Source organism: Leopardus geoffroyi, chromosome D3 (genome assembly GCF_018350155.1).
Source record: "Leopardus geoffroyi isolate Oge1 chromosome D3, O.geoffroyi_Oge1_pat1.0, whole genome shotgun sequence".
In the NCBI taxonomy this organism is placed as follows: Eukaryota; Metazoa; Chordata; class Mammalia; order Carnivora; family Felidae; genus Leopardus; species Leopardus geoffroyi.
In genome coordinates, this window is record NC_059339.1 from 75422650 (window position 1) to 75439033 (window position 16384).

General features: G+C 37.7%; 1 protein-coding gene across 9 annotated transcripts in view; it reads left to right on the forward strand.

Moving 5' to 3' along the window:
- The window catches only part of WDR7 (WD repeat domain 7), a 358314-nt gene that overhangs the window by 120703 nt on the left and 221227 nt on the right, over positions 1-16384 (forward strand). For all 9 annotated transcript variants that reach the window (XM_045457399.1, XM_045457394.1, XM_045457401.1 and 6 more), the window contains 2 exons: positions 1847-1965; positions 3890-4013. In XM_045457399.1, coding sequence (XP_045313355.1) covers positions 1847-1965; positions 3890-4013 — 243 coding nt within the window. The remainder of the gene's footprint in view (positions 1-1846; positions 1966-3889; positions 4014-16384) is intronic.

A 16384-nucleotide genomic window follows, 5' to 3' on the forward strand; every position in this document is an offset into this window, starting at 1 on the left:
GGAACACCAAAGTGTAACTTAGTTTTTGTTTGGCTTCCCTGTCGTAGGCATGTACTAAGGTTAGTATGTTAAGACTGGGTTTTAGCAAAAATAGTTAGGGTCATGTTTGTTAAGCTATTGTGAAAGATAGTAATTTGTTCAAAAAAACAGCTGTTGACTTTGGACCATGGTGAGAATCATTATCCTATTAAAATTTAGCTCATAAATACGCTTCATACTTTCATGAGACATTAAAGCACTTAAAGAAATTATTAGGTGGTAACTTATGTTTACATATATATTTGCGTGTGTATAGATATATACGTACATATCCTCTATATATGTATATATATCCTCTCTGGAAAGAAATTGTAATCCAAAATGTATGTGCTCATCACCTAAGTTATGTAATCATATATTCTCAGTTGATGAGAATTTTCTTATTGAAAGGATGAATTTTTAGATAGGTGGCTTATCTGTCACTCATTCTCCTTCTCCCCCTTTCTCTCTCTCTCTCTTTTTTTTTTTTTTTAACAATCCCAGTAATAGTTTTGAATTTTATGGTAGGGTTCTTACTATTTTATTTTTTAAATTTTTATTATTTTTTTAATGTTTATTTATTTTGAGAGAGAGAGCACGCAAGCAGGAGACGGGACGGGAGAGGGAGACACAGAATCTAAAGCAGGCTCCAGGCTCTGAGCTGTCAGCACAGAACCTGATGCAGGGCTCAAACTCATGAACCGTGAGATCATGACCTGAGCCAAAGTCGGACGCCTAACCGACAGAGCCACACAGGCACCCTGGGTTCTTGTTTTAGAAGACTACAGTTTAGATTACTTCAAAACATTGATTTGTTAAAATTCTGCAATCACAGATAACCCAGCTTGTATATGGTAATAGACAATTCTTTTTGCATTCATTCTTGGTCATTTTTCTTTAAATATTATCCCCAGAAGGTGTTATGGTAATTATTGTGGATTAATAGCGGCTTCATGCGTGATTTGGGAAGACTGAAGCATTTGTTGTGTATATATTTTTCAGACACCTTTAAAACAGGGTTGAAATGACTATTTGAGAATGTCTGGGTAGTGTTGCTTTTAGACATCGCAGCAACTTACAGTGTTTGTTTTCTTCATATACTTAAGTTTCATATTATGGATTAGAATTTTGGAAAAAATAACTTTTATTCCCGTAAATTAAAGTTAATGATGCTTAAGATTTTGTAAATTTTAGATTATCCAGTTTTTATTTTATGAAATGTCTGAATTCATATTTCCCCTCAAAGTTGATGTTATGTTACTCAGTTATGATTGTGTTTAAATATCTGGTTCACTTTGTAAGAAAAGAGGTCGATAAGTATTAATTAAAGGCCCTGTGACAGACAAGAGAAGACATCTCTGTTGACTGATAAGGTGGTCATACACAGATGGCCAGGCCTTAAGTGACATGAACTTATCTTTGGATATCTGTGTGAATGCCCTTTTAACTGAAAGTGGTTTTAAGTCTATTACTCTAGTACATGTTTATTTCTACACTTTCTCAACCCTGAATATATTTTATCTTCGAGGGACTGTTTAGAAATTTGTTTTCCTTGTAGAATTTGAATGTACTTTATGAGGAAATTTATTTTTATTTAAGACTTTGAAAGTTCTTATAAGTACCAATTACTTGATTTAGAGATGAACTACATTTGATATAATTCTTTGTATAAAATATCTAATAAAAGTGGAAATCCTTAACAATACAATTTAGCACATTTGCCCTCTTTTTTTTTTTTTTTTTTTTTTGGTTTTTGGTATATTTGAAGAAAAATCTTTAGGGAATGCCAAAATGTTTAAAGTATTTATACTATGTTACATTTTAACAGGATGGAGTCAGTTGGCTGCTATGCATTGTGTTATGCTGCCAGACCTGCTGGGATTGGACAAGTTTAGGCCTCCACTTCTAGAGATGCTGGCTCGGAGATGGCAAGATCGATGCTTGGAGGTAACGTCGTTGTGATATGGCTAGAAAACAAAAACATGAACGCATTAGACATGTGTAAATTTTTTTTTTAATGTTTATTTATTTTTGAGAGACAGAGAGAGACAGAGTGTGAGCGGGGGAGGGGCAGAGAGAGAGGCAAAGACACCGAATCCGAAGCAGGCTCCAGGCTCTGAGCTGTCAGCACAGAGCCCAACGCGGGGCTCGAGCTCACAAGCCATAAGATCATGACCTGAGCCGAAGTCGGATGCTTAACCGATTGAGCCACCCAGGCGCCCTAGACATGTGTAAATTTGAGATGAAATGGTTAATACTTATCTAATTTCTTTTCACCAGTTTATTATGTGACAGAAAATATGGGTTTCTGATTTTTTTTTCTCAGTTTATATACCAAACAGTAATGTTACAGCTTGCGAATTTGTTTACTTTTTAATCCAGTGAATATTTGACAAAAGCTTTCATATACTTCATGGAACTGTTTAAGTATCGGTTTTCGTATGGATTGTACACATACATCCATGCTCACATACACCTCCCCCCAAATCACACGCTGAGTTGTAATTACACCGATCAAATTCTGAGTGAATAGCCATTGTCCAGTGGAAGGTACTGTGTTGTAATAAAAGTCTTTGGAATTCGAAGAGACCTGGGTTTAAATATCAGTTCTGCCAATTGTTAACTTTGTGACCCTGGGCAATTTACTTAACCTGTTTGAAGCTCATTTGTAAAGTGGGGATAATAATATATTCCTCATGGGATTGCTGTCAGGATCAAATCAGATAATGCAAGTGAAACAGTAAGTACAGAGCCTGACACATGGTAGGAGCTCAAGAAATGGTAGCTGTTATTTTGTGTTAATGGACTTCTGCTGTATTAGATACTGCTTGGAATATAATATCACCAGGAACTTGGAAATGTTTTATAGAGATTTCCTTTATTATGGCATTTGACCTGTCTAGTTATAGCAGTTTGTATCATTCAAGATTTTGAATTTAGCAAAATATAGATATTCCCTGCATCTGGTTTCCCTCCCCTCATCTCCAAGTGGAATCGCACCATACTCAAATCTTCATGGTTTTGCATTGAATTGTTTTTGAATTCACTTCAAAAATCAGTTATAATTAAAAAGAATTTTTATTTAAACTCTTATCAGACACTGCTGAGTTACGTTTTCAGTTATAAAGAGTTAATAAATTGATTGATACGCCACTTGACAGTTGGCTAGCTTCTTTGACTCTGTGCTCTGTGGTAATTTGCCAAAAGAACACTAAAACTGCAAAATAAAAGTTGTGTGCCACATTGAAGGAAAAACTGGGATGATGTAACTTTGACAACTAGTTTCCTTCTATAGAACTAATATTAGTACACGAGAATGTACTTTGCTTATTTGTTGAAAACAAATTGTTTAAGCACGTCTTAGGGACACATGAATAGTGCGGAGTTATACATACGTTTGTATAAACAATACCGATTTAGCACATATCATACAAAGAAACTCACTAGATAAGGTTAGATTTCTTCAGGCTAAAAGAGAAGATACATTTAACAGTTCTAACAGTGACTTTCAACAGGATCAATGACATGGAGATTTTAAAGTGAAAATGCTAAATGAAAGTGCAAGAATGTTTCAAAGGCTTTGGAAAATGAAGTTTTAAACCCAACGCTGCGTAAATGTTCACATATTCTGTCTATTAGTGTTAAAATATTTTTCAGTGAGCTCATTCATTAAAATGTCTTTCATTTGCTCACATCCAATTTATTCTACTTTAAATATTTAATTCACTATTTGGTCTGTAGTTTTTCTCCCGTAAATTAATGTGACTTGTATATTTTCTAGCTTCATTTCATTATGAGCTTTCCAGTTTTTAAACACCTCACCAACTGATCGGCTTTCTGTTTTTTTCATTTGGATCTGTTTCCTGTTCAGGTCAGAGAAGCCGCACAGGCCCTGCTTCTAGCTGAACTGAGAAGAATTGAGCAAGCGGGACGGAAGGAAGCCATTGATGCCTGGGCCCCGTACTTACCTCAGTATATGGACCACGTCGTATCACGTAAGAGTTCTCTGCAAAGCTTTCCGATTTCCGATGCTTAGGTACGAAGAAAGTACTAAACTCACAGATAATGCTCACTACTACTTGTCAACAAAAGTGAGTCATTGAAAGTCACAATAAGGGATCTTTGAATTCTATGCATTCATTTTCCAAATCCCTATGGTTTGGAGTTTTATTTTATTTTATTTTTTATTTTTTATTTTTTTTTTTAAATGTTTATTTATTTTTGAGAGAGAGAGAGCGAGCATGAACAGGGAAGGGGCAGATACAGAATCTGAAGCAGGCTTCAGGCTCTGAGCTGTCAGCACAGAGCCCGACACGGGGCTCGAACTAGGAGCTGTGAGATCATGACCTGAGCGGGTCTGCCTCTCAACCAACTGAGCCACCTAGGCGCCCCTGATTTAAAAAATATATATCAGAATATTCTCTAATGGACTGACCTCTTTTTTTTTTTTTTTTAATGTTTATTTATTTACTTAGCGCACTCAGGGGAAGGGCAGAGAGAGAGAGAGAGAGAGAAGGAGAAAGAGAGGACCCCAAGCAGGTTCTGCACTGTCAGTGCAGAGTCTGACTCAACGCTCCATCTCCCAAACTGTGTGATCATGACCAGAGCTGAAATCGGGAGTTGGACGCTTAACTGACTGAGCGACCCGGGTGCCCCTCTTATAAAATTAATCCCAATCAAAAATCCTACTCTATTTAAACAGTAGCATCTGCCTCTGTTGCATTATTATGCTTGTGGATGCCAGCGTGTGGTGATCTGATGATAATGCAAGTGCAGTAGAAGGTAGGTCCTTTCCAAGTTGAAGTTGGAATTGTGAATTCTTAAGAAATAAAGATTGGGTAGAGTTAGACCAGTGTACTGTTAAGAAAGAAAATTCGTGAAGGTCTTTTAGAAGAAAATAATTTGAACGGATTGGGAAAGACCTTGGGAAAAGTTCTTGAAGGGTTTGCATGTTTTTTGCAGCATAAAATCTTTGTAATCATGCTGCTAGGTCAAATGCAGTATAAAACAAAATCAGTTTTATTTTATTTTATTTTATTTTATTTTATTTTGGTTAACTTCTCAATGAAACTTTTAAAACTTTTTACTTTGAAAATTTGGCCTGGGTTTCAGGTGGCTTCGTTTTAAATGATTTTTGCCAATACGAAATTCGTGGTAATAAGATGCTCACTATACGCGTCAAGACAGACAATACATGATAGTACAAGAAGGATGTGAAAACAGGACCCCAAAGGGACTATAATTGTTATAACTGGTATAACTCTACCAGCTGTTTGTCAGTGGTGACTCTCGTATTTGAAGAGCCCTGAACAGTGCTATTTGTTCAGTAACTTGTGGCTATTAGTTTTATAATATTCTGGAAAACAGCTCATCGGCTCATCATAAACTTTATTGAATAAAAGATGCCTCAATTTAAGGACAAACTATGAGTAAAATACTGTAGACTACATTGAAGAGGAAACATTAGCAAATCATCGGAGGTCCTTTTGAAAGGAGAACGCTGTTATGGAAATATTGAGAAACCATTTCCGGACACCTTTATTTGGAATGGACTGCAGTGGGAGAGTGGGCTGAAGCAGAATGAGTAGTTGGGCAGCTACTATGGAGGGGAGATGGGACCCAGACCTAGATGTAGATAGAGTGGAATAGAAGGTATTTCTAAGGCTTGATTACGGACTACCTAGAAACGTCCATGAAAAACACTGAAGATGCGTGCACTGTATTCTTGACAGTTTGGGAAGAGAGGTACCATTAACAATGGTGGTGAATGCCATTTTGTTTTATTTTCCTGGAAAGAAGAGAATGAGTTTGCTACAAGATAAAAGTGTAATGTAGTCACAAATTACTCCCTGAAACAATGATAAGAATGTATATGTTGCTAGGTGAGAGGTCTATTAGAGGGTCCAGAGAGGATACAGTATAAGGAAAATAATCACAATACCTACCATTAATTGAACACTTTCTCTGTCAGGCTTTTGCTAAGTGCCTGGTCTGTGTTATTTCCTTAAACCGCTGCAGTAAGCCTGTAAACTAGGGACTAGTGTCACTGCCCACCGCCCCCCCCCCCCCCGACTCCCCCACCAGATGAGTTAGTTGAGGCCAAGAGAGATTAAAGAACTTTCTTAAGGTCCCTCAGTTACTAAGTGACTGTCAGACTACAAAACTTATTGTCTTAACCACTCTTTATTCCTTGCCTCCTCCATCAGCCTTAGATCTTAAAGTGGCGGTGGGGACAGAAGAATGAGTAGATATGTGCCTTAGCTACTCCTGATTTCAGACTGTAATTTCTAGCCATATTAAATTTAACAACAACAAAATGAATCAGAAACATAACTGCAAGAAAATTACTCTGTAATGGTTCCCGTCATCGTTGAAGTATAAACTAGGTTGTTCTTAGGTCAGATTTCAACCTTTCCATGTATGTAAATTATAGTCCTTCATATTTAGTTACAATATCCTGGAGTACTTTATTAATTAATGGAATGCTGGCTTACTTAAAATTTTAATCTTTTCACTTAATGTTATTGTATTTTTAGTGAAAGAATAAACATGTATTCTCCATGTGACGTTTAAAACAGCTTGCACTAACAACTCTTGCTATCATAGATTAATCTATTCTGGAACTTTTACATTGCCTGAGTATAAAATTAGTTTTAGTTTGCTTTACTGGGAGCTTTCTATTTTAATAAAAGAATGTCAAGCTGAGGGAGTAAGGATTCTGAAAGTGTGAAAGGAGAAGAAAGCATACAACAAATGAGAAATGACCACATAGGGCTGCTGAACAGATTTGCTGTCCAGAGGGATCAAAAGGTTATGGAGCCAGCTGGTGGACAGCCCACACCTGCCATAACATGCTTGTAGTGAAATCGCGTCTACCATGGTCATTAATGTTTGAGGAGATGATTCTCGTGGCGAGCGTACAGCATAAAATGTTCTTTTAGAAACTTAAAACCTATTTTTAGCACAGGAGTCTTCTTACTAAAGTAGGTAAAATATTAAGCGCTGTATCTGGTAAAATACATCATTCATCAGATATTTTCTTATCATTTAATCATCCTAAGCATTTAAAAATGTGCAATAATTCCCAATGCGGTATTGGCAGCTCCTGACTTATGACTGAGCTTGATCTAAGAGTCCCTTTGTTAGATATTTGTCTGAGACTCTGAAAATGCTTTTGCTTGAAGAGCAGAATATCATACCAGGCTGATGGACTGTGATCGTCCTTCGCCTTAGAGATCTGGAGCCTGAGGTTTAAAGTGGGAAGTACCTTTCTCTCACTTCACAGCCAGTAAGTCACTGAGCTGGGACTAAGATGACAAGCCAACTGGTCATACTGACTGGGGTCTTCTGGAATTTTATTTAGGTATATTATGCAATAAAAGCCTCGTGTGGGTTTTCTGAGAACCTCAGGAAAGCAGTGGGCCAGAAGCCAGTTGCTTTTCTTAGGGCTGTTGAGAGCGTTCACGGAGGAACTTTCTGTACAGCATCCGGCACAGTATATTACACACCTAGTGAATGTTGGCCGGCTGTCCCCTTTCCTCTGCTCTGCTCCCTTTCTGGAGTTTGGTTCTCGTTATTGTCACTGCCTCGGAATTCACGTGAATTTATATTGCTCAGGGATTCTGGCCGTAGACCAGAAATCACTAGGGAGGAAAAAGGAGCAATCGTCTGCCTTAACTGAAAAGCCAGTTCACAAATGTTCATAAAAACCAAGTCCTAATTGAGTGATGTGAGAATTTTGCTTCAGGTGATGGAGCCCTGTCCCAGAACGTGTTAGGAAACATTTTATCCCTTACAAATGCAGGCAGTATGTAAACTTTTGATGCCTAATTTTTGATAGAATATCTGTGGGTAAGTGTATTGTGATTCTTACTGTACTGGTTAACAGGACTGGAATTATAAATATTGCATACATTCTTATGATAGTGACTTACGTACATATTGTAAATATTTTGAGTTGTCACTCTTTAGCCTGTATTTATAATGTTTTATGTTACAAAATACTTTTTATAAATTCTGCGGATTCTTTTTACTGACAGGATTAATGTTACTTTGTGACACGTGTTACGATTCAGATGAAAATGAACTGTTTAAGTTGTCTCAGATTTATTTTGAAGGGAAGATATTTTGCAGAACCCACTTTTATATATTTCTTTTTGTGGCATTCTACATGTAGCATTTTGATAATTGACTTTTTTATGAGGTCAAGCTCCTGCTGGTTTATGAAATATACCCATGCTTGCCCCTCATTCCAGGCAGTGACCACTCGGAGGTAAATGCTGATGGTTCCTGATTTCCTTTGGCCTATGATGCAGAGTGACCTTATAGGGCATGAGGTCACAAGCGTAATTATTTCTCGTACGTTGTATTCTGCTTGCGCACCGTGGCTCATCTCCTCCTTTAATTTCAGAAACATTAAACACATAAAAGTTACTACCATTATATAAATCAAAATCTCTTCTAAAGAGGGTGCTATTGTAATTTTATGCAGTTATGACCAATGTAGTATTAATTTGCAAATTTATCATCTCAGATATTGATAGAAGGATGTGTAACACATCGTGTTTAATACGTATTGATGTCATCAGAAAGAACAATCCTTTGTTCTTATCGAGTCCCTGCCTTTTTAGCTTCCTTTTGTGTTAAGGTTACCAGGGTTAGGCTCGTCTTTTTTATCCCCCTTGGAAACAGAATAGGATTTCTTTGTTCAGTGAAAGACACTCGTGGTAAATGATTTGGGTTTGACTTTCAACAAGCCACACTGTAGTACCTATTTTAACCTGGAACTGAAGTCACTTTTCTGATGATTATAAGGTAGTGGTCATTCTGAGCACCTATGTGGATGGACCAACAACACACAAGAAGGTAAGATGGCGGAACTGTATATTGTAGAGGTTGTGGGGAAGTATCTGCAGCCAGTAAAGATTTAAATATTAATGTATTTGGTAGGCAGGTATTTTCAAGGTTTGCTGGGGAAAGGAGGGGGAAGGGATAGGACAGGGTTTGCTAAATATGATTTAAATGAGTCTCTCTCCCCCACTCCCAGAGGCCTTAAACTACACAACATTCCTTCCTTTATTTTTTATGTATGCCTCAGTTTTTTGGAATTCTCTAACAGCCTTCTAAGAAGTGATTTTCTAGATAACTGAGGGTTTAAAAGTCACTGAATGCTTGGATTTTTTAAACAATGTTAACCTTTTTGTTGAAATATTTCAAAGTGTCTCTGGCTTTTTAAACCTCTTCTCAAAGACCAGAGTTATTGTTTTGGCCCGTGCTGTAAAATTACCGCCATTTGCTTATTGAAGAGAGTGGACCTGTTTATCTTAACCTAAGGGACCCAGACTGAATTGCCTCTCACGCTTCATATTTTTAAAAATAACCTTCCTTCTTCCTTTTTTTTATTATCTGGGAATTATTTCCAGTTTTTGCTGGTGGGCTGTTTTTTCTCACCCCTAAGAGCTTCTCTGCCTTGATGGCTAATTTACTGTTTTCAGTGTCCCAGGAGCCAGGCAGCCAGGCAGCCAAACTTATTTGAGTTAAATATAAAATAAGAGTAAATTGGCTAAGAGTAAGAGCTCTCTGATTGGGGCAGGGGTGGGGGTGGGCGGGGGACAAAAATCCCTAAACTTTAGTGTAAACACTTTGTGGTGTCTCTGTTGGCTTTTCACGTTCTGCTTCCTTGACTACTTTCTCAGGTCTTTTGTTGCATTCTGGGTGCGTATCTCTCTTCTTCAGAAAAAATACTCTAATTAACATTGGGGAACAAAAGGGAAAACCATTTGGTTGCTCATGAAGAACTGAAAATTCTAAAGCAGCCCCTTTGTACTTAGTGCCTACTTTCCTTTGAAAGGAAAGGGTGAGGTTTCCCCAGAAATATCTGTGGTTGTTACCTCGTTGTGTTCACAGAGCCAGCTGGAAGGGAGTGTGCATCAGGATTAGAAAGGGAAAGTATTGAATTATGGCACCGTGATCTATAGAAAAAGTACTTGATGTTCTGTGGAAATTCTGATATTGAGAGGCAGAAAGGAACATCTCAAGACTGTATTATGCAAAGCACACTGTATCTGTGTTGTATCTGTTTGCAGTGTTAAGTCAGGACCAAAGGGATTTGTTTCTCTTTTTTCTTCTAGAGTGTCAAACTGTGGGGCTTAAGTTTAAGCACTCTAGACTGATCATGTATTTAGCAGCATTAAACTGCTGTACTTATCTATATTTGGCTACTAACCTAATAGAGTAACACAATTTCTTTTTAATCAGTCACAACTATTTAAAGGAAAATCCTTTAGTTCCATGTGACTTGAGTTCTTTGAGGTGATATGTAATATTCTTGTAATTGTCCTTAAATCCTTTTTACAAGTCTTGGAAATGAGAGTAGTAAAAAGGCAAATTTAAAACTGAAAGCATTACCGATCGATTGGTTATTTAGACTTTACCTCTAAGTAAACAGAACTCTGCCATCAGGAAATGCTGTAGCTTAGAAACTCCACAGGATGAGGGAACTTCACGCTGGCAGGGAAGTCCTGTGTCACCTGGCTTCTGGTCATCCCTAGGAGTCCCCCATGACAGTCTCCTCCCTCTGGCACAAAGCAGGAGTGGGGCAGGAGGAAATTCCGTAATTTCTTCCTTGCATCCCGGTGAGGGACTGGGGGTTCCTTTAAGTGTGGGACTCCTTGAATGCTTCTTTGTCTCATTCCATTGGCCCCTGTGGAAAAGCTTCTGGAGCCCAAAAGATTTGAAATCATGTTAGTTATTTTCTTGTGCCCTCCTTATTTGTCTTATTCACAAGCCTCTCTGTCTCGCTCCCTTCAGCACAGAAATTGGTCACCTCTAGAGAGTTGTAGTTGGTGGTAAGACCCCTAGGAGGCATGGCTGACTTTTTTTGAGGTGCTCTTACATTTCTACCTGCTCTAAGAAGTTGGAGGCACTTAAGCCTATGAAGACTACCTTATAAAAGAAAAGCTCACTCAATCTGTGACACATTGTTAAAAAAATGGTGTTCAAATTGAAATGCCTGATATACCTTTAGCCGAGTTTCTAGTGGCCTTTGCTATAATAAATGACCTAATATTAGTTGCTATGAAGAGTATGATATTGATTTGTGCCATTAGTCTCTTGCTGATTTGCTGAGGAACAAAAATTTATAATGCTAATGGAAATAAAGTACTTTACAAAACACTGCACAGGAATACCGGAACATGTCTTTGTAATAGAAAAAGTGTCTAGTAAGCTTTTAAATAGAAATTTTCCTTATTCCAGTACAGATTATTCCAGTACAGGTGCTCAGAGTCCTGTTCAACTTGTTTTTACAGAACAAAAAGCAGAGTTGATTATCTTGTGATGTTTTAAACCCTAGACGCTTAATATGCACATACAAATCCAATTTTGATCGGATTGTGAGACATTTGTAATTTTATGCCATGTTTCTAATTTTATTATCTTTGTTGACTGGATATTCTGTGTAAGTTCATGGTTTTAATATTTTAGTTCGAAGTCGTCTTGTGATCTGCATGTGACAGAATAGTTTACAGTTTGGAAGTAAAACAGTAACTTAGAGTTATTACAAGAGAATTATGTGAACCTATTTTACCTGTAATATTTTGATTGTAATAGCTAATTATAGATTTTGTTTGACTGTTGCATATAATTTCTGGGATTAAAATGATCAAAGTATACTAAGATTATCTTTGCCAAATCCATTCTTCCCTGCTTTGTCTTGCTTTTGGGGGGAAGAATGGTATTTTATGTTTTATTCTTCCTAAGTATTGTCCTAATGATTTATTACTTCTGCTATCTATTTTTGTTAAGCAGATTTTGATATGAATAAGTGTTTTAATATTTATAAATGGTTTTATTGTGCATGACATTTGCAGACTTGGTTAATATTTTAGCACCTCCAGTACACAAACATAAAGAAAAAAATTTGTTTTATTGGTTTGAGCACCCGAATTGACCCCAGTGAGATTGAGATTGATCTGGTTTCTTTCAGCCTGTTAAATGCCAATCCAGTCATCTGTAACAATACTTAGTATTTTTGTAATTTTTCTGTATATATTTTCTGTGTTTGCTCTATACAACTTACCCATCACTTGAAAAGATTTTCCTTGCTTGATTTAGAGGCGAAAACAATTGCAACCACCTATCTTATTGCTTGTTGTTTTTGAAAATTGTTGCTTACAGTTAATGTCCATGCTATGATCGCAGCTCTTTTTTTTGTAAGCCTTATGAAAAGACTTTACATTTTCCTGAGAAATGATGATGTGGCTCGTATTTGAGACTTGTATTTGAAATGTGCACTTGTACTAAAGAACACTCAGCTTTAGGGAATGGAAATGGAAGAGGAGGGATGGTTCGTAATACATGAATACCCCTGCTGATTTTATGATGTATAATGAAATTACATCTCTCTAGTAAGTAAACATTGTTCAACAAATCCTGGTGTAGATTGGGGTGTAAAGACATAAATTAGCTTGTTTTTGAGACACTTTTCTATCTCAGGCATGAAGTGACGAAGGCTTTTTCTTTATTCTCTGCTAGAGGCTGGCTAGCAGGTCTTATTCAGGTTTCGTATGGTTTTGATTTTGGCTCGAAAGCAAGGATTAGTGTTTGAAACAAATAATATCAAAATCAGAGGAACTGAACTAGAAACGAATCTCTGAGTTCTGGGTGACAGGTAGAGGATTGAGCATTTGCAGTCTTAACCTAAAGTATGGTGCTTCTTATAACATATTTACGCAGCGTTTAAAGTGACCACGTAATCTCAGATGTGACCTATTTTAAGATATGATCAGGATTCTGAGACCATCCCCAGCCTTTCCCAGATAGAGGTTGGCTGGGCACCTTAGGGTTGGAAGCCTTTCTCATTCCATTTCGTCCGTGGCCCCTGCTGTGGAGAAGAGATTCAGGCGCAGCGATTCTCAGATGGAGGGTGAGAGGCGGGAGAGAGAAGTTGTGAAAGGTGATCATCCCAGACATGGCTCGCTCCTCCGCCGAGGATCCGTATTCATTTGTTTCACAGTTGCTCAGGCAGATGACAATAATTAGGGAGAAAAACACTGTTTTTTGAATGATTTTTCAGATGATGGATAAGCAACTAATTTACTGAACCAGAGTATTAGTTGGGATGCCCAGTGGAAGGGGCAGCGATGTTGTTCTGTTTCACCCAGCCTTTGCTGTGAGACCCAGAGACATCTCTAGGCTTCTGCACGTCTTTATCTAGTTCGGTCTCTTTTTATGGAAAAGGACGGGAATGAGCAAATCTGTTTTTCAAACTTTTGAAGATAGTGAACTTATATGTGAAATCATAACCACAGTCACAATATATAAAACAAATAAATAATACTAATATTTCCTTTGGCATTTAAATATTTAAAAAAATTTTTTTTTTAATGTTTATTTCTGAGACAGAGACTGAGTGCGAGCCGGGGAGGGGCAGAGAGAGAGAGGGAGACACAGAATCTGAAGAGGCTCCAGGCTCTGTGCTGTCAGAACCTCTGAACTTCTGAGGTTCTACCTAGTGCAGTCGAAAACTAGTTCACTCTCTGTTCCCTAAATGCCTCTCGTTCTAACAAATGACACCCCCACGCCCCCACACGCAATGATACGGGGCAGGGTTATAGACTATCCCTTATATGTGGCAGTTCCTAAAATTTGTTATTATGCAGGACAGCCTTTAGTTTCTGTGTAACTCTTGTGGTTCTTTGTGGCAACCTATGACGCGTAGTCGCGTGCTGCTTCTCCAGCCAATGACTGGGGTTCCAGAGCTTCCCAGTAGCTTGTGCCTTGGGAAGTGCTAGCATGATGTGCGCCTTGCACATGCTGCCTGAGACCATTGTCTCCAGGAAGCCCAGAGACCATCTTGAATACACTGCGTTAATGTTTGATGCATACTTTATGATTTGATTTCAAACGTACTAACCTTTCAGATGTAATTGGACAACACTCTATAATGTGAGTATGGATTTGAATACATTCAGTCGTCTTTTAATAATCATGATCCACTCGGCAAAGCTCTGTAGTAATCACTTGTTACCCATGTGACTTAATGAATTGTCATTGGATGAGGCTCAGTATGTTAATTTAGATGTGCTTTCCCCCATCTCCCAAAGCGTGAGTGTAGTAATGTTTCTATAATATGTTTCTATGTAATCAGTAAATTTATTTGTGTGCCTTCTCAAGTATGTTATTTGGGTTTTGGTTATTTTTTTTCTTTCATGCTAAATATTTAAAGACCCGTTTTACAAGAGATTTTGTGTAAAGTTGAAGTTTTGGTTGAGGAATTCTTAGGTAATTCTGTACATTCTTGCCTCATTATTATTATTCTTTAATCATTGGCTATACATGGTCCATGGCCCTGTGGTTTGCATGGGATGAGCATGGGGCACAATAGTAATATTCATTCTTGAAGTGTTAACCATCGAGGCATATGAGCAGGATAACAGGGATGAGTTACCTTTTTTTTTTTTTTTTTTTTTTTTGCTTTTGGCCAAAGCATATTTAAATGTTTCTTACAAAAGCACCCTTACCTCTTTCCTTTCTGTTAATCATGTGCCCAACATCTTTTTTAAAAAATGTTTATGTATTTTTGAGAGAGAGAGAGAGAGAAAGTGTGAGCCAAGAAGGGGCAGAGAGAGGGAGACACAGAATCCGAAGCAGGCTGCAGGCTCTGAGCTGTTGGCACAGAGCCCGATGTGGGGCTTGAACCCACGAACCGTGAGGTCATGACCTGAGCTGAAGTCTGGCGCCCAATCGACTGAGTCACCCAGGCACCTCATGCCTGATGTCTTCAGTGGTGATTGGTAGAGAGGAGAAAACTCATCAAACAGGTATGGTTTCACAGGAATTGTATTAACCTTAACTATTACTCAGTAAATCTTTTTTTCTTAATTCCCCTCGGAATCGTTGCATAGATATGTCAGGATGGGTTGTGAGATGGTCTCTTTGAATGCCAAATATAACTTTATAGATTAGTTTTGGATAAAACTTATATGTGTTTTCCTATTCAATTTTAAAAGCTTTGTATTTTGGAATATTTCAAACATCCATAAAAGTAGAGAGTAATGTAACGAACCTCCGTGTACCTGTTGCCTAGCTTCAACAGTTCCTAGCTCACAGACAGTCTTAATTTATGTGTATACCTACAGACACCCGTCCCCCTAGTTTAAACAGTTCTCAGACACAATATCCCCTTGTCTGTCAATCTCAGATTGTATCTTAAGAGCAAAGGGTGCTCTCGCACGCACGCGCACGCTCTCTCTACGTAAACAGTACCATTAGAATGACAAAAATAAGTAAGACTTATTTCTTAATATTATCTAATAACTCCATATTTGTATTTCCCTAGTAGTCCAATAATTTTTTTTTTTACAGTTTGTTTATTCAGGCTAAGGTCAAATAAAAGTCCATATGTTGCAATTGGTTTATATGTCTTTTACTTTTCTTTTAATCCATTGGATTCCTATCAGTCGGTCAGCCTGTCCACCATCTGTCTTCTTGTCTCTGGGTTCCTCTCTCCTTCGCTTTTCCTTGTGATTTGTTTGTGCTATAAATTAAGAAGTTGGTACTGCAATGATCTCTGCCTTTGTTTTCATTAGAGTGGTGAATCCTGATATTCTGAATGCTACCATGCCTCTTTCATTTGTTAGCTGGAATACTTCTCTGAGGAGAATCTTCCCCTCATCACTAGCTGATACCCTGAGCTGTACTGCAGGAACAACAGGGTAAATGCTTGATGTGATTTGTTTTATTTTTTAAGTAGTATTAGGAATTCATGGGTTGAAAGATATTTACGTTGTGATCCATTGTAGTTATTATTTTCAGGAGTGTTCAAGTTGTTCTGTCTTTGGTCAGTGGGAGCCTCTGCGGTTCACTCTTGAGTCCTTTTGAGTTGACCATAGTACTCTTTGATTAGTTACCTGCTGACAGGATTTCTAGGTTTACTGTGTGCGTTTCCTGACTCATGTCTGAGTCAGCATGTAGGAGCCCTCATCCTTTTAGTGGGAAGTGGTATTTTAACTCACAAACTGAGCACTAGATGTGCTCTTTGCTATTTGGTCATTCTGGTGGGCGCATGTACTCATTTCTGTTTGGATCTTAAAATCTATATAATATTTTGAGTTGTATATTGATAGTTCCTATTAAATATGCTACTACAGAATTTTTTCTTAATTTCTGTAAGACACATTTGTGTCTACTTCCCCCATTTTTACAATCTTGTTTCTAAATGACTGCCTGTGTAATCATTAATCCACTTTTCCTCCCACAATAAACACACACCAGTTCAAAATAATGTCAGTGCTATCACAATATGGTTATTATAAACATTGTGTGGTGTTTTTGTATTCGTTTTGCAGTTCTTTTCCTTAGGGTA